General features: G+C 37.6%; 1 protein-coding gene across 1 annotated transcript; it reads left to right on the top strand.

Moving 5' to 3' along the window:
• On the top strand, window positions 1–23,767 carry GCLM (glutamate-cysteine ligase modifier subunit). The gene is made up of 7 exons (XM_039236481.1): window positions 1–455; window positions 5,825–5,890; window positions 7,184–7,268; window positions 11,430–11,489; window positions 13,419–13,621; window positions 15,290–15,404; window positions 19,734–23,767. Exons 1-7 carry the CDS (start codon window positions 330–332, stop codon window positions 19,901–19,903), a joined length of 825 nt encoding a protein of 274 aa, XP_039092412.1. The 5' UTR covers window positions 1–329; the 3' UTR covers window positions 19,904–23,767.
• Window positions 23,768–27,581: the final 3,814 nt, after the last annotated feature.

Raw genomic sequence — 27,581 nt, 5'->3', positions numbered from 1 at the left:
GCCACGGGACGGGTAACGGTTACCAAGCACTTTCTCAGCCGCGATTTCTGCTTAGTCATTGTCTTCCAGGAAACGGTCCCTTCAGTTGGGAGTCAACTCTGAGGCGGCAGCCACAGTATCAGCAGCCGCAGCCGCCGGCGCGTCCTTCCCGGGCCGCCGCTCCGCCACCGTCCGGCCTCCCTCAGTCCCGAGCGCAGGCCGGGGTCCCGCCGCGTGGGGCCGGCAGCCTCGCGCCCGGCTCTCCTGCCTCGGGCACCGCGTCCTGCGGGGCGGCCTCCTTCCTCGCCCGCGGCCCCGTCGCCGCCTGGCCCCCTCGGTCGGCCGCTGCCATGGGCACCGACAGCCGCGCGGCCGGGGCGCTGCTGGCGCGGGCCCGCACCCTGCACCTGCAGACAGGGAACCTGCTGAACTGGGGCCGCCTGCGGAAGAAATGCCCGTCCACGCACAGCGAGGAGGTGAGCGCCGCGGAGCTCCCGGGGCAGGCCGCCGGCCCGGCTGCTCCGAGCGGGAGGCAGCGGCCGGGGGGCGGGGGGGGGGGGCGGCTCAGGCCGCTGGGGCTACGACGTCGCCCCCAAACCTGCTGCCCTGGAGCCGCGCGTCTTCAAAACACTCGGCAGGTGCAACTTCACCGGGAGAGACGCCTCTGCCCGTGCTTCCAGCCGACGGCCGAACTCTCGAACGTACCGGCCCGCTCCTCTTCGCTGGGGGGGGGGGGGGGGGGGGGGGGAGCGTGCAGAGAGGGCCAGTCCCTCGCTCCCACCCTCTCCCGGCCTCCTGGCCCCTTTCCTCCTCCCCCACCCCGCGGCCAGGTGAAGACAGTGTAGACTCGCTTTTGCAGCGTTCAGGTGAAGGTAGCAGTAGATAATCCACTTAGCTCGGAGGCTGTGGACAGGCGTTTCTAATGAGGTATGGATTTCTTTCTCGCCCAAGATGAATCTCCCTCATTTGATTTGCCCGAAGACGAATCGCTCGTTTGCAGTGGCACAGATCACTCCGGAGTCAGGCGCGTGTTAGGTGTCGGGTGCTGGTCATTCCCGCGTGGAGAGTCCGTGTGCGCAGCCCAGTGCGGAGGCATATAGGTGGGGTGGCACCGTTTTCGTATTGAGGAGCAACCGTAAATAAAACAAACCTTTAATTCAAGAGCTGTGTGACTTTGGGAAAGTTACCTTCTCCGAGTCTGTCTCCACGGCTGTGAAGTTGGATAATGACACGGTCTTGATCAACCCGCCATGAGCATTCAAAGAACTAATACAGGAAAACGTTCGCCAGGCAGGCACTTCGCTCCCTTTTTATCTATCAGAAGATAAAACAAAGTTTGATTAAAAGAAAAAATGCCCTGTGTCATATTAGGACGCTATCAGCTGTATGCCTAGGCAGTTTTTGCTCTTTTATAGAAGATGCTGGTGATCTGTCTGTGCAGGAGCACATCTGCGTATCTCTGGGCCTGTGCCCAGGAATGGTGTTGGGAGTGAGCACCCATCACTGGGTTGTAACTTTAATAGGAATCAAAGTCCGCCCCATATTCTGTGGCCAGATTCCATCCACCTCAGTGTGTATACTTTTTTCTGTTTAAACCGCCCCGCCTAGACCATTTCTACCCCAAATAAATGTTTCGGTATTTAGTTCTAGTCCCTTAATTTCCTCCCAGCGCTGCTGGTTCAATACACCATTTTCCATGTGTATTAACAATATTGGGTGAAACTTCTGCTCTCTTATCTCACTGCAACACCCTCTAAAGTAGTGGCCTTCAGAGTTTTTTTTGACTGCAAGCCCAGTAAGAAATTTTACCTTGCAATCGTGTTCATAGTCCATAAGGTCGGTAAGGACAGAAAGTGGGATGAGCGGTTGCCTGGGGCTGGGGTAGGAATGGGTAGTGACTGCTAGTGGGCACATGGAGATGTTCTAAAATTGGATTTGGTGATGCTCCCCAACTTTGTAAAACTCTGCGCAGATTCTCTAAAAATCATTGAATTGTGTGCTTAAAATGAGTGAATTTTATTGTATGTAAATTATACTTCAATATAGCTGTTAAAAAGTCTTTCAGAGGTTTTACGAAGATATTAACCTTTAGTATATACTGTGTATTCTGATTTTTTTGGTCTTATTTCTTAATGTAACAAGTCACACTCCACACTTTTTTTTTTTTTTTTTAAGTTTATTTATTTTTGAGAGAGAGAGAAATCGTGAGTGCGGGAGGGGCAGAGAGAGAGAATCCCAGGCAGGCTCTGTCTGACTCAGGGCTTGAATTCACGGACTGTGAGATCATGACCTGAGCTGAAGTCAGAACTTAACCACTGAGGCCACCCAGGTGGCCCCTACACTATTTCTGTATTTTATTTTACTTTATTTTATTAGGTTTATTTATTTATTTTGAGAGAGAGTTGTGGGGGGAGAGGGAGAGAGAGAATCCCAAGCAGGCTTCTCACTGTCAGTGCAGAGCTGGAGGTGAGGCTCGAACTCACAGACTGGGAGATCATGACCCGAGCAAACATCAAGAAGCGGAAATCAAGAGTAGGAAGCTTAACTGAAGGAGCCACCTCTGCACCCTACACTTTTTATTCCTTAATGTAACAAGTCATACTCCACAGTTTGGAAAACATTGTTCAAAGGACTAATTCTGGTTTGTGTGTTTTATTTTGAGTGCTGCATAAGAGGGACAAAATAAGCTAGAAAACATTTGAGGAAAACTTGAAGATATGGCAGTATACTATAGGGAAAATATGATGGTTTAGTTAAGAGAGGCATGTTTTGTTTCCATGTAAAAAAAAAAAAAAAAAACTTTGTATCAACCAGAGCTCCAAATTGGGATATGCTACTTGAAACAGTTCCTAACCTCATAGGATAAAGAAACTGAATAAATCACTCATTATTAAGAAAATTTACCAAGTCAAGTAGAGAGTTAGATTAAGTTTCCTAGAAAGGTCTCTTCTAGTTCTAATATGTTTTTCTTTCTTTCTTTCTTTCTCTTTCTTTCTTTCTTTCTTTCTTTCTTTCTTTCTTTCTTTCTTTCTCTCTCTCTCTCTCTCTCTCTCTCTCTCTCTTTCTTTCTTTCTTATATTTATTCATTTTTGAGAGAGAGCATAAGCGGAAGGGGAGGGCAGGGTGTGCAACGAGAGAGGGAGATAGAGAATTCAAAGCAGGCTCCAGGCTCTGAGCTGTGAGCACAGAACCCAGTGTGGGGCTCGAACTCATGAACTGTGAGATCATGACTTGAGCCAAAGTTGGCCACTCAACAGACTGAGCCACCCAGGTGCCCCTCGTTTTCTTAATTCTGTAGTTAAAAAATTTTTTTTCACTAGAATTTTATGAAATCAAATCTTGTTTTTTAAATGAGCCATTATAGGACTGTTTTGCTTAGTTCTTTGTTTTAAGAGTATTTGGCCAGAGGAATCATGTAGTATGTTTACAACTCTTATCTAACTCAAGATCTAATGATAACATGACATTATGATGATACTTCTCTTCAGTGATCCTATGTGTATATGATAAGAATGAAGTGACCAGAGAACAAAAAAGTGCAGGGTTAATGTTCAGTCAATATAGATAACTTAAAAGATTAGGAATCATAAAACATAAAAGATTAGGTTTGTGATATAGTCGATGAATGTCTCATATTGTAATAACATTGGGTCTGTTCTGACATTTTGCAGAATCCAAGATTAATTAAAGAAATGGTTTCAAAAAGGGGTGAATACTCTTAAGTATGCAAATGAGCCATCATTCCAGAGGGAATTTTCTTAAAATTCTCTCATGATTTGAGCTGAGCCATTCTTCTTAGAATTGTTAACCTGCTCCATCAACTTTTACTAATTTTGAAAACAATATTGACTTGTAATTCTACCTGGAATGATTATCAACTAATTTCATTTACTCTTTTAAATTTGATTATATATTTTCTATGAAGATACAGACCTTGTAAATTGAATTCTTGTGGATTATTGTGGATAGCACATATTTTATTGTGGATTATGAAGTTCTTAAATTCATAGACCAGTTTCTTATAATTATCTGTACTAAGATAAAAGCAGTAAAGTGCTTGTGTCCATTTTTATCATAAGCAGTCATAGATCAGATAGTTCAAAAGTTGAGTCTGTGTTATTGCTATTTAGAAACTGCTTTTGCAGTTCAGGGTCTTGTTCCCAGTTACTCATTAGTTTTTCATTGATTACCCACAGAATGCAAAGCACTGTGTCCTTGGATGTTTATAAGTGATTTCAAATTGCTAGTGTTGCCCATTAGCGGTCCTAAGTCAGTTTGGTGAGTCATAGAACAGCATGTTTTGTTTTATTTTGTTTTTCTAATTAATAGAATAGAAGCTATCAGAGTGCCTGGCATGTAGCAAACTATTTGTTTTGTAAATATTTTGTTCTCTGTATGTAGGTCCTCACTCTCTATGTGAATGTATGTATGTCTTACTCTGGACCACTATTAGACAAGTTTGAAATAAACTCATATAAAGGATGCAAGATGAATAAGCACTTTAATGAATTTACAACATACATAATGTCAGTGTAAATAAATTTTTGTTTGTTTATAGAAGAATACGTTGAAGACAGGTAGAAAGGCCAAGGTGTAGAAAGAGCCCAAATGTCCATTGATGGAAGGATGGATGGATAAAGAAGATGTGGTACATATCACAATGGAGTAATACTCAGCAATCAGAAAAAAATGAAATCTTGCCATTTGCAACTTCGTGGCTGGAACTAGAGGGAATTATGCTAAGCGAAATTAGAGAAAGACAAATATCATGCCTTCACGCATAAGAGGACTTTAAGATACAAAACAGATGAACATAAGGGAAGGGAAACAAAAATAATATAAAAATAGGGAAGGGGACAAAAACATAAGAGACTCTTAAATATGGAGAACAAACACAGGGTTACTGGAGTGGTTGTGGGGGAGGGGATGAGCTAAGCGGATAAGGGGCATTAAGGAATCTGTTCCTGAAGTCATTGTTGTTGGATGTAAATTTTAAAAATAAATTTAAAAATTTTTTAAATATGTTGAAGGCAGATTGGAGGTATACCTAAGTGGTAGGAAATGACATGTGGGCTGACATTATGCAAGTTGACTTGTGTTAAGATATGACTATGGTACAGGGTGCCTGGGTGCCTCAGTCAGTTAAGCAACCGACTTTGGCTCAAGTCACCATCTCACAGGTTTGTTCATTTGAGCCCTGCGTCAGGCTCTGTGCTGACAGCTCAGAGCCTGGAGCATGCTTCAGAGTCAGTCTGTCTGTCTGTGTGTCTGTCTCTCTCTCTCTCTGCCCCTCTCCCACTCATGATCTCTGTCTCAGAAATAAACATTAAAAATTTTTTAAAAATAGTAAAAAAAGAAAAGATTTGACTATGGTAGTTCTCAGACTTTATATGTTGATTTCATGGGATACTTGTTAAAATGCAGTTTCCGCTGCCCTTAGAGTGATTCAGCAGGTCTAAGATGGGGTTTGGGAAGTGTAATTTTTAATGAATACCACAGGTGAATAATATCGGAGTTCCTCCAGCCACACTTAAAGAGTTTTCTTTTTGTTTCTTTGTGAATACTTTTATGTCTCAAAGTTTACTTAAACTTTCATTGGTACAAAAACACTCTTAAAATAAGCAGATTACGGTTTTACATCATCAACATTTGAAGATTAAGATAAAAACAGATCCAAACATGTTTTTGTTGGGGAAAAAGCCTTATAGAACTAAAATTTTGGTTTTTATGATTTTTCCTATTGACCTCTTCTTTTTTCCCACTTATCAAACAAATATATTCTTATTGTAGAAGTACTGAAAACTGTATAGCGTTTTAACAGTTTCAAAATGCATTCCTTTTACAGCTGCGAGACTGTATCCAAAAGACCTTGAATGAGTGGAGTTCCCAAATCAGCCCTGATTTGGTCAGGGTAAGTAAAATGTGAATGAAGAAATGAAGTGGGTCAAAAGGGAAGTGCAGTTGTGATAGGGAAGTCAAATAGGCAATTAGCCTAAAACTCCCTGTAGCTGATTTGCTGAGATGGCTGGCTGGCTGACTCAGTATGCTTAATCATAAAACAGAAAATCCATGATGTGTCACCAAATCTTCAACTAGACAAGATATCAGGATTCTCTGTGCCTAATTTCCACCATAGTTTCTTCACAATGTACCTTTGTTCCAGTTTGTATTTGGTCTAGTAAAAGAATGACTGTTGAATAGTTTTGGTTGCTAGATTGCATTGGTAGAGCATCATAATAACACTAGATACAAATTTTTTAATGTTGGTTTCAAGTGAAACACTGGGTGTTATATTGAATGTCGTTATATACCTATTATCCTAAATATTATACAAACCAGACCACCTGTTTGCAAGCTAGTGTTTAGAATCCACTGTAGCCAAAGGCTCATAACAAATTACATAGACTACTTTAAAACTATGGAAGAGGACACGTGCTGGAAATGCTTGTTGCCCTGGGCATCCTGCAAGTGTAAACTCTGTAGCTGCTAGGCAGATATTGATTAATGTCTTTGATCAGTCTGTGTTTCTCTGAAATGACCATTTGCCTCTATGCATGACTGATAAACACTTACTAAGCCTTTGATGTGTGCCAGGCATTGTAATATGCTCAAGAACTGTGAGGAAACCCTCACTGTTTACTTTGTTTTAGTCTTATAAATGTGGGTTAATATGTTTCTGATTTATATGTACTAACATTTTATCATTTTCCTCATCATTTATTCATTATAATGCATTAGAATGGCCTTTACTTTTTTTATTGCAATCAGAAAAAAAGGTTTTGGCTTAAAGTGTTTGTGATTAATCTAGGAAGTTTTTAACATGTCATTATCCTGAATGGATAAATATTTATTATTTTTAATTGGTTTCTTTTTTTTAACTAAAAGGATGTACTATGCTAGTGGTTCTAACTCCTCACGTTTCCCCACCACCACCACTATTTGTTTTTTGTTTTTTTTATCATGCACTCCTCTGAGTACCTGCTCAAAAGGAGATCCTTTTCCCCAGTAAATGGACACACACACAGCATTTTACCTTTGTTTCAGGGTTTTGCAAACTTTATGAAGCCCATCCAGACATTGGGTAAAGAACCCAGTTATCTTATGGGCTCTCTGCTTCTAAAGGGCACTATGGACAATAGAAAACATATAGCTAATTACAAAGATTAATTTTATATTTATCATAAACATCATGTGTTTGTTATAGGAGTTTCCAGATGTCTTGGAATGTACTGTATCTCATGCGGTAGAAAAGATAAATCCTGATGAAAGAGAAGAAATGAAAGTTTCTGGTAAAGTCCAGCCTTTACAATTTATTTTGTTATACAGTGGAAGTGATAGTGAAGTTTTGTCTGGTATGGGAATAAACCTTTCTTTGCCTCTGGTAATGAGAGACTCAGTCACTAAGTGTGAGAAATACAAAAATTCTTTTTAAACATAATCTTGATGTAAACTCCAAGAGGAAGTTATAGGAGGTCAGTTTTGGCTACTTACGTAGAGTCAGAAAAGAAATTCACCTTGCTGTTCTTCATGGTAGTCTCATTAATTTATATGTTGGACTTCAGGGCAGTAGGAAGATTAAGGTGGAGGAAATGGAAAGAAGAAAAGGAAAGCTTAAGAACAGGGTCTACCTGAAGCAAGCATAAGCCTTCTCTTCCTGGTAGAACACTGCTGAGCAATGGCTGAAGTCACCTAAAAGTGTAGACAGAAATCTGGGCAACAAGTGGCATGAAGAGAAGTAAAATACATGTTAGGCCCATTCAACAAATGTACTGAATAACTGTTTTCCAGAGACCATGCTAAGCTCAGGAATGAAAAAATAAACAGATGTGCTGTTCTTGCCCTCAGCTTAGAGTCAGCACAGCACAGTCATTAAAAGCTTGACTTTGACTAGATTGAAATTCCTTAGTATGCAGATTACTGACTGGTATAATTTTGGGCTAACTAGTTACTTAACCTCTCTGAGCCTCAGTTTTCTCATCTGTAAAACAGGGACGTATCTGTTTCACAGGCTTCTTCGTAAATTAGGTGAAATAACAAAAGCAGCACTTAGCATAGTGCTTGGCAAAACAATTAAGTGCTAGTTAGATAGCTATTATTTATTACCATTTGTGGTTGGGTTGTGGCTGTTATTTTTTTTTTTTTATTATGATGGACATGTAAGATAAGATAGGGCATTGTCTTTTGACTCAATAACTACCATTTGTTGAGTCTTGCTTTGTACCAGGCACTGCAATTTAGCATGTTTTGGTTATATTTCTTCAGATGATTCTCAAAACAGTTCTTCTACATGGTAGGTCTATTATCCCCATCACACAAGTGACATTAAATAACTTGGAAGTTATCATATAACCAGTATGTGGTTGAACCAGGAATCCATCCAGGTATGCTTGACTCTAAAACCCATTTCTTGGGGTGTCTGGGTGGCTCAGTGGGTTAAGCATCAGACTTCAGCTTGGGTCATGATCTCACGGTTCGTGGGTTCGCACCCCTCATCAGGCTCTGCTGACAGCTCAGAGCCTAGAGAGACAGCTTTGGATTCTATGTCTCCCTCTATCTCTATTCCTCTCCTGCTCACACTGTCCCTGTTTGTCTGTCTGTCTCTCTCTCTCTCTCAAAAATAAATAAATATTAAAAATTAAAAAAAAATAAAGCCCATTTCTTTTCTAACACATTGCTATTTGTGTTGGAAAAGGAAGTAAAAGCAACCTTTTCTCTGTGGTCGATTGCAGTTCTTCATGGTTTAGATCCATCTTGGAGCTCATACAGGTTGTCCTCAGTTCCTAGAGGTCTTGAGATTTTTGATAAGTATCAAATTTTTCCTTATTTGAAGAGCTTTATTTTGTCTATATATCTAAAAATGCCTCCTTCTTCAGAGAAAGGAGACCAGTTCAGATGGCACAAATTCATGGCCAGGGGGAGAGTGATGGGGAGGGTTTTCATGGACTATAACTATGGCAGCTGTGGTTGGACCAAAGTGGTGAAGATTGACTCTCACCTGGTAGAGATAGTGATGACTTTTATTTTTTTTTTTTATTTTTATTTTTTTCAAATAGTTTATTGTCAAATTAGTTTCTACATAACACTCAGTGCTCATCCCCAAAGTGCCCTCCTCCATGCCCATCCCCCCCTCCCCCCCACATCCATCAGTCCTCAGTTTTTGTCAGCATTCAAGAGTCTCTAATGGTTTGCCTCTCTCCCTTTCCCCCACCATTTCCGCCCTTCTTCTCCCGCTTGTTCCTCCGTCAAGTTCCTCCTAATCCTCCTATACGTGCAAACATATGATATTTGTCCTTCTCTGCCTGACTTATTTCGCTCAGCATAACACCCTCAAGGTCCATCCATGTTGCTACACATGGCCAGATTTCATTGTTTCTCATTGCCATGTAGTATTCCATGGTATAGATAAACCACATCTTCTTGATCCATTCATCTGTGGATGGACACTTAGGCTCTTTCCATGTTTTAGCTATTGTGGAGAGTGCTGCTATGAACATTGGGGTACACGTGCTCCTATGCCTCAGCATTTCTGTATCCCTTGGGTAAATTCCTAGCAGTGCTATTGCTGGGTCCTAGGGGACTACTATTGTTAGTTTCCTGAGGAACCTCCACACTGTTTTCCAGAGGGGCTGTACCAGTTTACATTCCCACCAACAGTGTAGGAGGGTGCCCGTTTCTCCACATCCTCGCCAGCATCTAGAGTTCTCTGATTTGCTCATTTTAGCCACTCTTACTGGCGTGAGGTGGTATCTCAGTGTGGTTTTGATTTGTATTTCCCTGATGAGGAGGGATGCTGAGCATCGTTTCATGTGTCTGTTGGCCAAGATAGTGATGACTTTTAAACAGAGAAGCTTCATGAGGAAAGCAGCGCTTTAGGAATATTAAAGGAAGGGACAAATAAATGTACAAGGTAAATTTGTTGTATTCGTTGAATACCAGGCAATTTACATACAGATACTTCATTAGCCCTGTTTTGTTTTGTTTTTTCAATTTTTTTTCCTGATGTTCTCTCTTTTTGTTCTCACACCACTCCACCTATTTGTCTGTTGAGTAAATTTAGATTTTGAATAGTGAATTTACGTGAAGTAAATCTATACAAATAAATTTGAGTTTAAATCAAGCCAAAGCCTCAGTCTTATAGAAAACTACTCAGCTTTCCTGGTAACCAAGGAAATGCCAATTAATGCGGCCCTGAAACCATATTAGGTATATATTGTACCTACCAAATTAGCAAAAAACTTACGTATTTTTGGTAGTGTCCTCTATTCTTAGGAGAGCAATTTTTTTTCAAATGTTTATTTTTGAGAGAGAGAGCGCAAGAGCAGGCAGGGGAAGGTAGAAAGAGAGGGAGACAGAGGATGTGAAGCAGGCTCTGTGCTGATGGCAGAGAGCCTGATGCGGGCCTTGAATTCAAGAACCATGAGATCATGACCTGAGCTGAAGTCAAGAGTCATACACTTAACCTACTGAGCCACCCAGGCACCCCCAAATCTTTTATATAAAAATAGGAGGTATATAAAATAGAAAAAGACTCTCAAAAAAGATGATACCCTTTGACTCATAAACACATTTTTGACAATTTGTCCTTGGGAAATGCTTCCGCATAAAGTTGAACAAAGTCACCAAGGTGTTTCTTTAACATTGTATGTGTAAATGTTCAAAAAATAGGAAATCATTTAGTAAGTTACACTCTATCAAAATTTCAGAATAATGTTCAGCCATTAAAAATGAGTATGTAAAATTATTCGTTGAAAATAGAGTATACAAAAATCTAAACAGTGACTGCTTTCAGTGATGAGACAATTGATTTTTTTTTTTGGTCTTTCTATTCTTGTAGATTTTTCTCATTTCCAGAATGAGTATATTGCTATTATGGGATATGATAGGGAACTTAAGAACTTCATAAAGATGTAAAAATAATTATGTAAAGGTAAACTAAATAGAAATGAATAAATATTATACCCTGCTTCATATGACCAATAGCTGGAAGATCATGTCTAAAACTTAGAATGATTATATTAGGAAGGTGAGGTTGTGGGGTTCTTTTCATTTTTCTTCTCATTAACAATTTTAATTTAGTCTTTGCATTGATTTTAGTTCATTGAAGAAACTAATATGCTCCATTAATATTTAATTCATAAACATGTACATTTCAAGTAACTTAAGCTTGTATATTTATCTGACCTGCCATCTAACAGATGGAAAATTAATATCTGCTTTTTTGTTTTGACAAAAGGATTTTTTTTTGGCAACTGATATATAACTTAAAAATTACAGTAGAAATGTTTTATGTCTGAAAATGGAAACTGTAAAATTATGTGACTAGGAAAGGAAAGATAATTCATTCAGGATTCTCTGAGGATTCTCTGTCATTATTGTCGGCAGTGTTAATACTGGGTAGTATAAGTTACCCAAATGTAGTAATCAGTTTTGTTTTGTTTTTTGTTACCCAGCAAAATTGTTCATTGTAGGATCAAATTCTTCATCATCAACAAGAAATGCAGTTGACATGGGTAAGCAAAAATTTAACTTTTTATCTTCATAATGAACTTTAAATTAGTGTAGGTATATTATTTATATCTCATGTTCAGGTTCAGATAAAAAAGAAAATGAGCTCATTCTAATTTTACTCCTTAAAGTTCTAGCCTAGGGGCACCTGGGTGGCTCAGTGGGTTAAGCATCCGACTTTGGCTCAGGTCATGATCTCAGGGTTTGTGGGTTGGAGCCTCATGTTGGCATCAATGCTGACAGCTCAGAACCTGGAGCCTGCTTTGGATTTGAATTCTCCTTCTCTCTCTGCCCCACCCCCACTCACGCTCTGTCTCTCTCTCTCTGTCTCTCAAAAATAAACATGAAAAAAATTTTTTAAAAATAAAGTTCTAGCCTAATTTCTTAAGGCTTCTGTCAGATCAAATTGACTTATGTAGGTTCATATTTTGATATATAAGAGGAATGTAAAAGATATAATCAAATGTCAACTATATGTTTGGAGATAGAAATTCTTTTTTTTAATAATTTTTTAATGCTTTTTTTTTTTTTTAATTTTATTTTTGAGAGAGACAGTGTGAGCAAGGGAGGGTCAGAGAGTGAGGGAGATAAAGAATCTGAAGACAAGCTCCAGGCTCTGAGCTAGCTGTCAGCACAGAGCCTGACATGGGACTTGAACCCATGAACCATGAGATCATGACCTGAGCCAAAATCGGACGCTTAACCGACTGAGCCACCCAGGTGCCCCTGGAGATAGAAATTCTTAATCCTATTCTTAGCCCTTTTAGTACTATAATGAAATACCACAACCACCACCACAACAACAAAACAAGCATTTTCATCTTTGTTTGGCACTTGGTTAGATTATTGTGGTATTGCAATTATTCAGTATTTTTTCTTCTAAAACATTCTTAAAATATTTATAGATGTTGGACACTTAAATAATTAGCTCTGTAATATAACTGTGGAATGAAAACTAATTTAAAATAAACTCTTTAATTATTTTTATAAAAATTATCTCTCTTGGGGTGCTTGGGTGGCTCAGTCGGTTAAGTGTCCAACTTTGGCTCAGGTCATGATCTCAAGGTTCATGAGTTAAAGCCCCACATTGGGCTCTGTGCTGACAGCATAGAGCCTGGAGCCTGCTTTGGATTCTGTGTCTCCCTCTCTCTTTGCCCCTTCCCTGCTCACACCCTGTCTTTCTCTGTCTCAAAAATAAATAAACATTAAAAAATGTTTAAAAAGTACCTCTATAAATATAGATTAGAACCATAAATTTAGCTTTTCAGAGTCTTAAGACTGTTCTTTGCTATGACTACCAATTACAGAATATGAAGTCAGAATTCTTTTAATTAAAAAAAAAATTTTTTTTAATGTCTTTATTCTGAGAGACAGCGAGCAGGGGAGGGGCAGAGAGAGAGGGAGACACAGAAACCAAAGCAGGCTCCAGGCTCTGAGCTGTCAGCACAGAGCCCGACACGGGGCTTGAACCCATGGACTGTGAGATCATGACCTGAGCCAAAGTTGGACACTTAATCGACTGAGCCACCCAGGTGCCCCTGAGGTCAGAATTCTTATAGTCATCCATACAAGACACTCGTAGAACTGGAGAAGAAAATTTTATGAAGATAATGAAGCTACCAAAAAATTTCTGGGGCCTTAGAAACAAGAAGAAGGCCTGTTCTCCAGAAGGCTTGTAATAGCTGTGAGTCCCTAGGAAAGAGGCAGGTCAAAGAAACTGACGTGTCTGTCATGCAGACCAAATAGATGAACAGGGGCTTATACTTATTTAAGAGATGGGAATGTTATAAATGATTATGAAACTGAGTGAAATAATCTATATTAGAAAACTATTGAACTGTATGAACAGAATTTAGTGGGATACTTGAAGGACATTAGAAATACTTGTTTTTATTATGTAATAAATATCCTTTTTGTGTTTTCCTTCACATCAGCCTGTTCAGTCCTTGGAGTTGCACAGCTGGATTCTGTGATCATTGCTTCTCCTCCTATTGAAGATGGAGTTAATCTCTCCTTGGAGCATTTGCAGCCTTACTGGGAGGAATTAGAAAACTTGGTTCAGAGCAAAAAGATTGTTGCAATAGGTACCTCTGATCTAGACAAAACACAGTTGGAACAGCTCTATCAGTGGGCACAGGTAAAGCACAGTGAGATCACAAGCGCTCTGGGAGGAGCCCAGCTTTTACAGTCTTTGCTGCATACCGTTTAGCATCATGCACAATAGTGGACGCTCACTATTGGTTGGCTATTCCAATTGTGGGTGTTTTAAGACAAGATTTGTCTAAAGCATTAGACTTTTTTGTCTCAACTATATGCCTAATTGAATTTAATATTAATTTCATTTCAAATGAGTAACATATTGGAGTGCCTGGGTGGCTCAGTCGGTTAAGCGTCCAACTCTTGATTTCAGCTCAGGTCATGACCATACAGCTTGTGAGATCAAGCCCCGCATCAGGCTTCATGTTGACAGCATGGAGCCTGCTTAGGATTCTCTCTTTACCTCTCTCTCTCTCCCTCTCCCTCTCCCTCTCCCTCTCTCTCTCTCTCTTTCTTCTTCTTCCTCCTCCTCCTCCCCCTCCCCCTCCTCCTCCTCCTCCATGCATGCACTTGCTCACACGCTCTCTCACTCTCTCAAAATGAATAAATAAACTTTAAAAAAAATGAGTGACAGAAACACTAGAAAATGTGTGCTGAAGCATGTACCGTCAAAATGAATTAAGGCTATTTCCTTCAGTTTTACTTTTGTGATAAAATTATTACATTTTTCTTTAGATAAGATTAGGTTTTGGTTCTGATTCCTTAAGTAAGGGAGTATCATATATAACAAATATTTTGCTGTTACTTAAAGATAAAAAAGACTTTTGGTTCATAGAATTTGATACAGAGGTGTAATAAATTAATCACCACCACTCTCTGGCCTAATAAAATGTACAAAATTATTAGGGAAGTTGCTTACTAACTAGTATTTTACTTTTACTCTCTGTATTTTTCTTTACTCCTTTTACTTCATCCCCAAGCTTCTCCTTTTCAGATCTTTCAGTTTCAGACCCTAGAGAAAGTGTTGGCCCTTCTGCCTTTGATTTGGTGATAGCCAGATTGTGGCCAAGATTCTGCTGGAGAGACTTGGGTGATCTGGAATGTTTCTATAAATTACCAGAGCAGCTATTAGAAATTATCTAATTCTTTTTCAAAATGTGTCTGATTTATAACCATATTTTAATTTTTTTAATGTTTATTTATTTTTGAGAGAAAGAGCACAATTTGGGGAGGGGCAGAGAGAGAGGGAAACACAGAATTGGAGGCAGGCTCCAGGCCCTGAGCTGTCAGCAGAGCCTAACATGGGACTCGAACCCACCAACTGTGAAATCATGACCTGAGCCAAAGTCGGAAGCCCAACCAACTGAGCCACCCAGGCGTCCCTGTAACCATATTTTATACTTTAATATTAAATGTATCATTCCTATTTGATCTCTTACCTGTAAGACATACTTCCTCTTCAGCTAGAACTGTCACACTAAGAATCATGTTTATTTTTGAGACAAGTGCAGTAGATTACAGGTACCAGCTGGAAAGTTTCTAATAGTGTAGCACTATATTGGCCCTCATCTAGAGCTCTTTCCTTTCCCTGGTACCACTAACATGAGTTAGAAAAGCATACGTTAATAAATACATTTATAGAAAAGTATTTTATAAACTTTAAGTATTATAAGATGTAGTATATTTCCTAAAATTGTGTCCTTTTATTGCTTTCCACTTTTTGTAGTACTTGATTTAGTGGCAATGTCATGATTTTCTTCACTTCTAGGTAAAACCAAATAGTAACCAAGTTAATCTTGCCTCTTGCTGTGTGATGCCACCCGATTTGACTGCATTTGCTAAACAATTTGATATACAGCTGTTGACTCATAATGATCCAAAAGGTAAGACTGAGATTTTCATTTCTTGATGGATCATGAGCTTTTATCTTACAAGAAGCTACTTGTTAAAATTTAATTTTTAATTTTGTACAGTGATGAATGTTACCTAGAACTTCTCTTTATGGTTAGTTCAAAAGGCATATCCTTTATTTTAGTTCCAGAAAGCTTTGTCTTTATATCAGTGGGGAAAAAAATTGAAGGAATAATTTCCTGAATATCGAGTCAGTTGAAGTTTATAAGTATTAAGCTACACAAAAAAAGATCTTTTAGGATATTCTAAATAGTTTCATATAAAATCTTCTATAGTACAGCAAAAATTGTAACAAACAGCCACTTTAAAAAGATAAATATCTAGAAAGAGAGGCAGATAAAATTTAAAACTTAAGCATCTTAGGATAGGTAATTGATTAGGTATTTTATTAATCATTACTATCAAGACATATTTGGTGTTGATCAGAAACATTATTTGATTAATGAGAATGGCCTCTCTGTCTTCTGTAGAATAATCTTTATTAACATTTTATAGGATAAGTAGGAAAACTGGGAAGAGAATGTTTTACACTTTATACTTATTTATTTAGCAGCCTGCTCCATTCACATTTTTTCACTGAAAAATGAAACCGTGTTTTTGGTATAGTTCTAAGTGAGAAATGTCTTGTGAAAGTTTTAAATCCCTAAGACAGTTTTTAAATGTTAATTTATTTTGAGAGAGAGAGAGAGAGAGAGAGAGTGAGCATGAGCATGCAGAGCTGGACCTTACAACCCTGAGATCATGACGTGAGCTGAAATCAAGAGTCGAATACTTAACTGACTAAGCCACCCATGTCCCCCGAGATTTGCCTTTCTTTTTTTTTTTTTTAAAGTAGGCTCCACACCCAGTGTGGAGCCGACCATGTGGCTTGAATAGGAAGAAATTACATTTTCTAGGTGCTTGGAGAAAAAATAATTTAGCTTTTACTTCCGTGTCTAAAAAGATAGCATTATATTGGTGGTTTGATTCAGTTAGTGTGGTCATGAATAACCCCTTAAGATATTATACAATTTATTAGCAATCTGCCCCATTCTCATTTTTTCACTGTTTTGTAGGAAGAGGAGTTTTAGTAGTTCTTGTTCATTAGATACTAGGTATCATGCTAAATGCCTTTGAGAGATGATTCTCTAATCCTTACAGCACCCGAAACTAGACATTTCATTGATGAGCCTCAGAATTTAAGAAAGTAGCTAAATCTTTTTGATTCGAGATGTTAGCATCGTAGTATTTCAGTCTGAAAACCTTACTTTCTTATAAGTTTCCGTTTAAATGATACCAGAATAGGAGATAATGACTTTTGCCTCTCCCTTTAGTAATTACTTTCACAAGTAATTAGATTCATTTTTTTAAAAAGTCATTTTAGTTGAATATCGAACAAAGAATTTTTATGCTGATTTATTCTGAAACATAAACCCAACTTTAAATTCCAACTTTCCATATGTTAGCAGATACTATATCGTTTCTCTGTTTATCTGTCTATTTGGTGAAGGGGAAGGGAGGAGGAGGGCTTTTCCAGCAATAATTATTGCCAACAGCTGGTGGATGAGCCTGTACCCTCATCCTAGCTCTGCTTGAAAAAAATATTCCTTTTTCCAGTAGGAAAGGAAATAGGAAACGACTAAGGTGTCTGGTATTTTATTTCCACGTTATGTAAATATTGGCATGCTAAATTGCATATACATGTGAGAAGAGAGATTTAATCCTTTTTTGATATGTTTTTGTTTTACTGACATAATTTGACATTCAGATGTCCTTCTAATTTTAATTCTAAACCCTTTGATTAGGATATGTAGGCTGATTCTGCATATACCATTAATGAATCTTCACTTTGATCTGTAATGAAGCAATTCTTTTCTTAAAAGATTTATTGTTTACTGATTCTTTTACTGATTCTAAAGAGCTCGCATGGTTAATTTAAAAGTATGTAGTTGATGAATAGCATAGCTCTCTGATTATGTGATACATTTTATTTTTTAAGCAATCAAGTTGTAAAACATTTAATTTATCATCTAAAATAGAGATTTGTAGGGGCGCCTGGGTGGCTCAGTCAATTAAGCGTACGACTCAGGCTCAGGTCATGATCTCAGTTTGTGAGTTCAAGGCCTGCATTGGGCTCTGTGCTGACAGCTCAGAGCCTAGAGCCTGCTTCAAATTCTGTATCTCCCTCTCTCTCTGCCCCTCCCCTGCTCGTTCTCTGTCTCTCACTGTCTGTCATTAATAAATAAATGTTAAAAAAAATAAAATAGAGATTTGTTTTTAAGTTCCCTCTAAAGCCTTTCCTCTGTTCTAAAATTATCCTGTTCTTCAGAAAATCTTTATTTTCCATTATTCTTTGCCCTAGAAGTTGCAGTAACAGTTTAACTACAATCAGGGTGAAATTGTGAAGTAGGTGATCCTGACTCAGAACCTTCCCCTTTCCATTTGCTTTACCCTCCCCGCCACTCCCATTAAATCTCATGTGCCTTATGCCTCATTCCCTCCAGAATCGTTTTCTCTGTCAGATGGTCTGATAAACAAATCCATGTTACTTTCCCAAAGAGACGTTTGCCTTCCATTTATGAAAGCTGTGCTTTACTGGCTGCATAGCATTGGGCAAGTTACCTAACCTCTCTGCCTCAATTTCCTCCTGGAAAAGGAGGAATATATCTGTTTTATAGGGTTAACATGTGGATTAAATGAGCTAATACATGTACTCAAGAAAGTGTGCCTGGCACATGATAGTAACTAACATTTACTGAGATTTTACAATTGATGTTATCTAAACATCACAGCAGTTCTTTTGGGGCAAGTGGGTCCTTTAGCGCTCCCAAGTCAAACAGTATAGATGGTCACTTAATCCATATCTGTGTGGTTGGTTCTGACCCTAGTAGAATCTTTCCATATTGATTGGGTGCTTCAGCAGACATTTGAATACCTACAATGTGTCAGGTATTGCTCAGAATACTAAGGATATAGGACCAAGTCATATAAATTCCAAGACTCATGATGGGAGAAGACAGACCATAAAATAATGTTAAATGTGATAAATGGTGGTATATGCTATGGAAAAAAGTTTGACTGAAGGAGAAAAGAGTGCCAAGATTAGGAGTTGTTATTTTATATGGGGTAGTCAGGGAGGCCTCTCTGCTAAGGTGACATTAATCAGAGATCTGCAAGAAGGGAGAGAGCCCTGTGGGAATCTGGAGAAAGAGGTTTCAGGGAAGAGGGATCAACTGATTCAAAAGTGTGAATGTGCTTAAGGATTTCAAAATACAACCATGAGGCCAGTGTGGCTGGAGAAAAGGCAGTGAGGAAGATAGTATATCAGAGCAAGAGTAGAGGGCTTGGGTGTAAATGTGGAATCAAAAAATAATTACTTTATCAGAGATGCAAGTTAAAAGATAGCCATCGCCAAAGAGTTTTTAAATGAGCATTAGTGCTCAGGAGAATATGGTAAGACACATTCTGACATTATCAGCTGCTAGTGGAAGTGTAAAGTACAGCCCTTCTGGAAAGCAATTGGCAGTATACTACAAATCAGGCCTTCAAAGTCAAATGTACTTTGTTGTTGTTATTTCATAACCAGGCATGCATTTTAAAGATATTCAGCATAGCATTATTTTTGTTAGCAAAATAATAGGAAAAATCTAATGTTTTTGCTTAGCAAGGAGGAAATGTATAAATTATGAGATCCATATAATGTAGTATCTGGGTAATAATTAAAAATGATTATTTTTAATGATTATTTTATTTTAATAATTATTAAAAAAATAATTACATGGGAAGATTCATAATATAAGTTGAAAAAATGGGTTGTAACTACAGTTACAATTTTTAGTTTTTAAGATACGGTAAAAGAGATACAGAAAAAAGTTGGAAGGAAATAAATGGCAATGGAAATGATCTATCTCTGGTTGATAGAATTATTGGCAACTTTCCTTGTTCTTCCTTGTATGTAACTTTCCTGTATTTTCACTGGCTCTACATTAGAATCACCTGGAAATCTTCCAAAAAAAAAAAAAAAACCAAAACCAAACGACTGTGCAGGCTCCACACATCAGATGTTATGAATTAAATAGGCTGGAGTACAGGTGTAGATACTTTGAAGACTTGCCTGGCTCTTTCTCATATTCTGGTTTAGATTCATAGCACTTTCTCATATTCTGGTTTAGATTCATAGCAACATTAAGGAAAAGCATATTTTATATATTCAGTTTTGAAGTGTTACTTTTCTTGTATTTAAATGCTCACCTACACGGTAAAATGTTGTTATTTTCAAATTTAACACTTTGGGTTTTTATTTGTTGTTCGTTTGTTTTAAGAACTGCTTTCTGAAGCCAGTTTCCAAGAAGCTCTTAAGGAAAGCATCCCTGACATTCAAGCACATGAGTGGGTGCCCCTGTGGCTACTGCGCTATTCGGTCATTGTGAAAAGTAGAGGAATTATCAAATCAAAAGGCTACATCTTACAAGCTAAAAGAAGGGGTTCTTAACTACAACTTAGGATCATAACCTATTTACTGACTTGTCGTTACCTTGAATAGAAGATAAAATTGAGATGTATAAAAACCTGGTCACTTCCTGTAAATGCTGTCAAGGAGGCAGATATTCTTCAGTTACATTTGACACCGTCTTACCTGTCAAGCTTTGAATACTTCTCTTGCCTCCGTATCAGTTCACTCACCCAAACCACTGTATTGTTTTCATTAAACTATTGTTTTCTAATTGAAATTGCCTATAAAGAAAATACTTGCAATATATTTTCCTTTATTTTTATGACTAATAGAAATCAAGAAAATTTGTTGTTAGATATATTTTGGGCCTAGGCATCAGGGTAATGTATATATTTTTTATTTCCAAAAATTAATTAATGGCTTCTTATTCTATAGTATAAGCAATTACAATTGTTAAGATTGAAATACTGGAAGATATTTTTTGTTATTAATAAGATGATTATATCCAGAGTAACTGGAGTAGCTGGGATCTACTAGTAGTGTAAATAAAATTCATTTCTTCAATACATGAATGAAAACTTAAACTTTATGTGTCCTTGCTTGTATTTACCTATAATGATTTAATCATGTATTCTTGTGCCGTATTTTCCTTGCAATGATTTCCAAGACAAACCAAAGTAAATCTGAAAAAGGAGAATAGAAGCTTTGAAACTATTGTTTGGGGTTTTATAAAGGCAACTATTATCATCTCCAGATTCTTTGTAATTATTGGTCTATACTTAATTTTTTGGAACTCATTCAAGAATATTTAATAAGTATTAAGTGTTTACCATGTGCTGGGCAATGTGGACTATGAGGAAGTGGGGGGCATAGGGATTCAGAATCAGTTGAGTAAAATATGTAATATTTGCTCCTCACTAATAACCAACTAGGAGGTACTAAAAGCCAGGAAAGGAGTGAAAAAAATCTTTAATTCAGGGCCAGCATTGTCTGTTTAGACAACTTTTTTGAGATACAGTCTTAACTATTTAAAAGCAAAATGTTATACACTTGATCTTAGTGAAAAGGCCAAGAAGCGATAAAAAAGCAAAGTGTTATGATCCAAACTTTAGAGCTAGAGGAGGCTATAGATTATTTATTATAATTCCTCATTAAACACTAGAAAATAGCAAATAAATAAGCCATGCCCTTTGATATATACTATGTCTCCACAGTTCTAGAAGTTTGTAATCCAAATAGTTTGAAAATTTCTTTACAAATCTCATATCTCAATCAGGACTTTTCAACCATGTGTCCTCATATACAGTTTATAAAAATTCATATTTAAAACTAATTTTGCCCAAGGTTTTTCAACTTAGAGAAAAGAAATATGGTTCCATATTCAAAGTAAATATACTAGACTCTTCCTATCCTAAACAAGGTTTTGTAGTTTACTGGTTGGATAATTTCATCATTAAAATTATAATGTGAAATCAGCTGAATTACTTGTTACATAAAACTCATTTAAACTTAGAATTCCCTAAAGCCTTATATTGCCTTTATGGTAATTGTATATAATGTTATTGAATGTATATAGTTAACTTTTTTAATCTGGAAATGTACATTTTTTCATACAACATAAGTTTCTAAACAAATGCTCATTTTAATTTAATCCTAAACAGTGAATTAGTCAAGATATTTTAAGAAGGAACTTTAATATCACATTTGTTTTTTAAAACTGTAGACTTACAGAAATGGATTTTTTGAAGGGTTATTTTGAAGATAGAAAAAAACAAAACTAATGTTAATTTATCCAAATGTCATAAGAGCTTTTTTTGTGTTCTTCCCCCACCCCCTCAACAAAAAAGCAAGACTGTAGTTTCATTTTGTGAAGGGGATCATGTAGGTATGGAATTTTAAAATTATTTTATTGTTTCCCTTCTGAACCTTTAATTTCTGTTATTGAATAAACTTTAAAAAATGATTTTTTTTAAGGCTTTACAATTTAACAAGCTGATATTCACATTTTTTGGTAAACTAACAGAATATAGTGACTACTTTCCAAATACTTAAGGACTTAATGTGTAAAAAGCCATAAAACAAAGAGCAGTAATACTACCAAATAATTGCTTAAAGCTGAAAGCTAAGTTATCAATAGTGTATATAACAGATACATTTTCTAGGGAGAGGTGTGTTCATGACTCAGTGTAGAAAGAATTTATATAATTGGTTTTTTTTTTTTCAACCAACATGAAAAGAAGCTACAGCTTGTTATTACATTTCCAAAATACACTGGAGCCTTACTTTAACACAATGTACTGTAAACTTAGAATTTGTTCTGTGATGAGTCTATCTTGAATTCCCATCCAAGAAACTCTAGTCACCAGAAGGACCAAGGTGTCTTATAAAATACATTCACATGGTGTAAATTCTGAAGACCACATTGTGCTGGTATCCAGGTTAGAGTATCCATTTAGGGATGGCTGGTGCTAGATTGAATCACAAATAGCTAATGATTTTTTTGATCTCAAAGATCACTTAAACAGATATGTGTGGAATGGAAAATAAAGTTACTCTATTTTGCATAAATGGTCAGATTTTTCCCTACCAGAGCCAAGTAGTAACTGAAATAAGATCTCAGTTTTTAGTGATAAAGGTCTAAGTCTCATTTAATTACATCTCATTTTTTAACAGATTTCTTTCTACCTTTTCCACCTAGCATTTTCAATAGTGGGGAATGTAAGTGACTGACAGTTTATTATATATTGGCCAACAGTTGATCTCTCTGCAAATTGTGTGTTTAGAGAAATTTGAAGGAGAATTTAAACCATTTGTTTTCATAATCAAATATATCAACTTACAATTCTGAGCCTATTTTTTAAAGTTAACTTCCTAATGTACCAGAACTTGTATCTGTCATTTCCCCATAAAGTTGATGATGGGATATGTCAATTTTTGAAAACTATGTAACATAACTTTCATTAATATTTTTTATCATTTTCAGAATTAGAAATACACTTAGGGGAAAATGTTTTCATTAGATAATTCTACTTTTATGTGTCCGCAGTGGTGTATTATGAAATACAGGCAAAATAAAAGCATTAATAAATGTTTATAATATCACTTTATGAGTATTAATATCACTTATGAGTATTAATGAATTACCTAATTAAAGTGTGTTGTATATTTTTTAACTGAGTTGAATAGTTGGAAGCATCTAGAATATTATATTGACTTTGACCTATTGGAACTCATAAACAGTATGATTCAAAAATTGTGAATAATTTTTTAACCAAGCCATAAAGCTATTCATGCATTCATTCATTCAGTGATTTATCAAATGCCTACTATATGCCAACCACTGTGTAAGGTATTGGCAGATACACACAGAAATGAAAAAGACCCCGTGTCTTCAAGGAGCATATAGTGTATTTGGGGGGAAGAGAGATCTGTATGTGAATAAGAGCAATAAAGTCTGCATCTGTTAATAATTGAAGTGGTGAAGAGGGATTGGGGGCATTTGGAAGGAGGTGGGGCTAGGGAATACCTACTGCTAGAAGACTCCCCTGAAATCTAAATTAGCCTTAGAGTAGGATGACAGGATAGGTGGGCATTCTGGCAGAGGCCTTTGTTTGCCTCATTTGTAAATAAATGTTTTTATTGAATGATGACCAATATATATGTAAACTTTAGAAATTCAGTTAAAACAGTTTCTTAAAGAACTTGCCATTACAGATAGAAAGGAATGGCTTCTGTTGAGACAAGAGTAAGGTTGGAAAAGTAATGTTTTATGATAAAGAGGCCAAAACTTGCCCAAATCCCCCAAATCAGAATATGGCTGTTATGTACTTTCACTACCAGCAGAGCCAAAAAAAAAATTTTAATATGTATCAACAATGAATAAATATATAAAATGTCATACAAGACTTTTTGTGTGTCTGGTCCATTATTTTAGAAAGATTCATGTTTTGTAATGTCCATTACCTGGGTAGCTCTGTTGTTTAAGCATCTGACTCTTGATTTTGGCTCAAGTCAGGATCTCACGGTTCATGGGACTGAGCCCACCAAGTTCTGTACTGACAGTACAGAGCCTGCTTGGGATTCTCTCCCTCTCTCTCTGCCCCTTCCCAATGCGTGCATGCTCTCTCTCTCAAATAAACATAAAAAGATAGCATTAAAAGATCATTATCAGGGATATGCAATTTAAAACCACAATCAAATGTCACTAAAGTACAAAATAAAATAGCTAAAATTTTAAAAGACCGACAGTACCAAGTACTGACAAAGATGTGGAGCAAGCAGAACTCTCATATTGCTGGTGGGAATGTAAAATGGTATGCCCACTATGGAAAATACCTTGGCATTTCTTACAAAATTAAATGTTCATTTACCATATGGTCCAGCAATTATTCTTCTAGGTATGTACTCAAGAAAAATAAAAACATATGTTCAAAATGGACATAAATGTTTATAGCACTTTACTCATAATAGCTGAAAAAGCCACCCAAATGCTATCAACTGTTGAACTGATAATTGTATTATAATAGGCTACTACTCAGCAATAAAAATTATATACAGTAGCATAGATGAATAGACATGCTGAGTGAAAGAAGCTAGACATGAAGGAGCATGTACTTACATGAAATTTTAAAGCAAAATTATTCAGTAGTGACTTATTTATTGCTATATCTGGGTACCTCAAAGTGCTGCAAGAGGTTGCAATCAAAAGTGTCAGGGGGCACCTAGATGGCTCAGTCAGTTAAGCTTCCGTCTTCAGCCTAGGTCATGATCTCACTGTTCCTGAGTTCAAGCCCCTCATCAGGCTCTGTGCTGACAGCTCAGAGCCTGGAGCCTGTTTCAGATTCTGTGTCTCCCTCTCTCTCTCTGTCTTTCTCTCCCCTTCCCCCACTCACACTCTGTCTCTCTCAAAAATAAACTTGTTTCTTTTTTAAGTGTCAGCTGTAATTACAGTCCCATCTAGATACTTGATTGAGTTTGGTCTACTTCCAAGCTTTCTCATATGGTTGTATGACTGAGTTCCTGGTTGGCTCTAGGCCAAAAGGCCTCCCTCACTTCCTTGCCACATGGCCATATCCAAAGGGCAGCTCATAACAAGCACTAGCCACAGAATGAACAAGTGACACTGCAAGATGGAAGCCATCTTTTTTGTAATCTAATCATAACATAGATACCTATCATCTGTCATTCCTTTCATTGTAAGTCCAGCCCACATTCAAAGGTTTGAAACTTGGGAGACTGGATCATTGGGGATCATCTTACAAGCCAAACTTCAATGTTTTAACGCTTACAAATAGTATTTAGTTTTAGAAAGCTCACGAACTAAAACCCTCATCTTTTAAAGGTTAATGCCTGAAATCCCAGGGAGATTCAAACCTTCAGTTTAGAGGTTTAATTAGTAAAATACTATCAAGGGAGAATTTTCCTTTGAGCCTGGTAACTACTGTATTCTCATACCATATCTACCTAAAATTGGGTATACTGTAATTTGCCATAAATCCACTTTGGATAAAGAGGGTAGGCAATAAAGGTAGAAACAGAAACTGGGCAGACCTGGTAAGCCCACATAAAATAAAAACGGAACACATCACAGTTTTGCCTATTATCAGCAGACCTGTTGATAGTAGACCACTCAGTCTTCTCAGTTTATGAATACGTACTGCTGTTTTACTTTTGTATTTTGTTTCTTGATCTTCTTAAGGCTGTAATGTTTGGGGGTTTTTGTTTTACTTTATTTTAATGTTCTATTTATTTTTGAGGGTGGGAGGGGCAGAAAGCGAGAGGGAGACACAGAATCTGAAGCAGGCTCCAGTCTCTGAGCTGGCAGCACAGAGCCCAACATGGGGCCTGAACTCACAAGCGGTGAGATCATGACCTGAACCAAAGTCAGATGTTTAACCAACTGAGTCACGGAGGCTCCTTATTTGTCTTAAAGGGGCTATGCTTACAAGTGAATATTACATACTGATTTTCTAATACTCAATCTTCTATACCCACTTCTATGATCTTAATTGCTATTTTCATGCATTTGCTCATGTTAAAGTTGTAGAGTTACTACATGTAAAACACTTAGTACCCAGCAAATTTGAGCTCACTGCTATTACTGTAATTGACACTTTGTCCTCTGCTACTTTTGAGCTCCACTACCCACCTCCAATAGGTTCATTTTCCTTCCTCTACAGCATTCTACCTTGTCTTTAAATCTATCCTGTTTTCTTTTGTTCTTCCTCTTACAGTCTCATTGCTACTTAGCCATACTAAAATTCCTCCTTTTTGTTTTTTAACCACATTTCCGCAAGAGTCAGTCTAAACCTTTTCCATTCCTCTAAGCAGATGAATCTTCTACTTACAGAGATTGAGGTTATCCATCCAGAAGCCCCTCTTCTTCCCTCCCCTTTAATTTCCTTGCATTCACACTCAATGTGCTGCTTCTGGTATCAACTCTTCCCTCCTGCTGCAAAGGGAGAAGCATTCTTTTGTGACTAACTCCTCCATCTCTATTCTTTATTCCATTCTTCAGTAGGGATTAGGCTCAGCTGCAAGCAACAGAAAATCTCCAAATGGCAGTTTAAGTGATGAGTCACTAAATTCTACATCAGAAACTAATATTACACTGTATGTTAACTGGAATTAAATAAAAACTTGAAAAAAATAAAAAGACTGAAATGGCAACTCCATCAGTCGTCAGGGACTCACGTTTTATTTCTCACTGCTCTGCCATCCCTCAAGTGTGGCCTTGTCCTAAAGTGTGTCGCACAAACTTGCTGCTTGAAACCGGAGAATACAGCTTCCCAGGGAGAAAAATGAATTCAAGACAAGGAGACCTCCTCTCTTTTCATATGTCCCTAAACAACTACACAACCCTTAATTTGTATGTACTTGGCCAAAATTTGGCTACATTGGCTGCAAGGGAAGCTATGAAAGGACCTAGTTAGCTAGGTGGCAATGTGCCTGCTTAAATACCTGTTTTGTGACAGTAAGAGAGATTGGTTTTCTGTTCCAGAACAGTAAAGAGTAGATTTGATGAGGCATTCATCCTTTCTCACTTCCAGTACCCGTTTAGCTACTTCAATCCTTTTCCATTCCCCTCAGATATATTCTAGCTCTTCATCCTTCATCCTAAAAGAAAATGAAACACCTTTTGATTCTGGTCATTCTCTTCACTTTGCAACAAAAATAAAAATAAAATTATCGCTCTTCTTGACAACTTACATTTCTTTTCTGCTTATTTCTGATCCCTAGTTACCATCCCACCTTTATACAGCTTCCTAGTCTCCGAGTTTCTGAGACTCCTAACAAATACATCTTTACTTCAACGAGTCTTTCAATTTTATTACTATTTAACTTTACGAATAAGAGCAGGATGTTGCCCACCCCCCAAAAAAATGGTATTATAAATAATGCAAATGATCTTTAGGTCACACCCATGACTACACTAAGACCTTTAGAACTGCCAAATTAGAGGATGAAGTTGGAAAGATGTGATTTTCCAATTTTTGTGGCACCGGCACGGGGCCCTCCGTTACTGCGGGTTTCACCGCCCCCACCGAGGTCTCTACGCGCTGAAGGCCAGTTGATCTGTCTCGCACCTCATCGCAGCTAACGCTAGAAGCCGTGGCCTTGGGAATCCCTGAGTCCGCGGGCCGGAAGCTGGTACGAGATTCTCGCTAGTTCCCGAATCCTCGCGGAAAATGCTAGCAAGTCGCTTCTTTGACGCACT

The sequence above is a fragment of the Hyaena hyaena genome, unplaced genomic scaffold (assembly GCF_003009895.1).
Source record: "Hyaena hyaena isolate Hyena2069 unplaced genomic scaffold, ASM300989v1 scaffold_111, whole genome shotgun sequence".
In the NCBI taxonomy this organism is placed as follows: Eukaryota; Metazoa; Chordata; class Mammalia; order Carnivora; family Hyaenidae; genus Hyaena; species Hyaena hyaena.
This window is presented reverse-complemented; position numbering and strand designations above follow the sequence as displayed.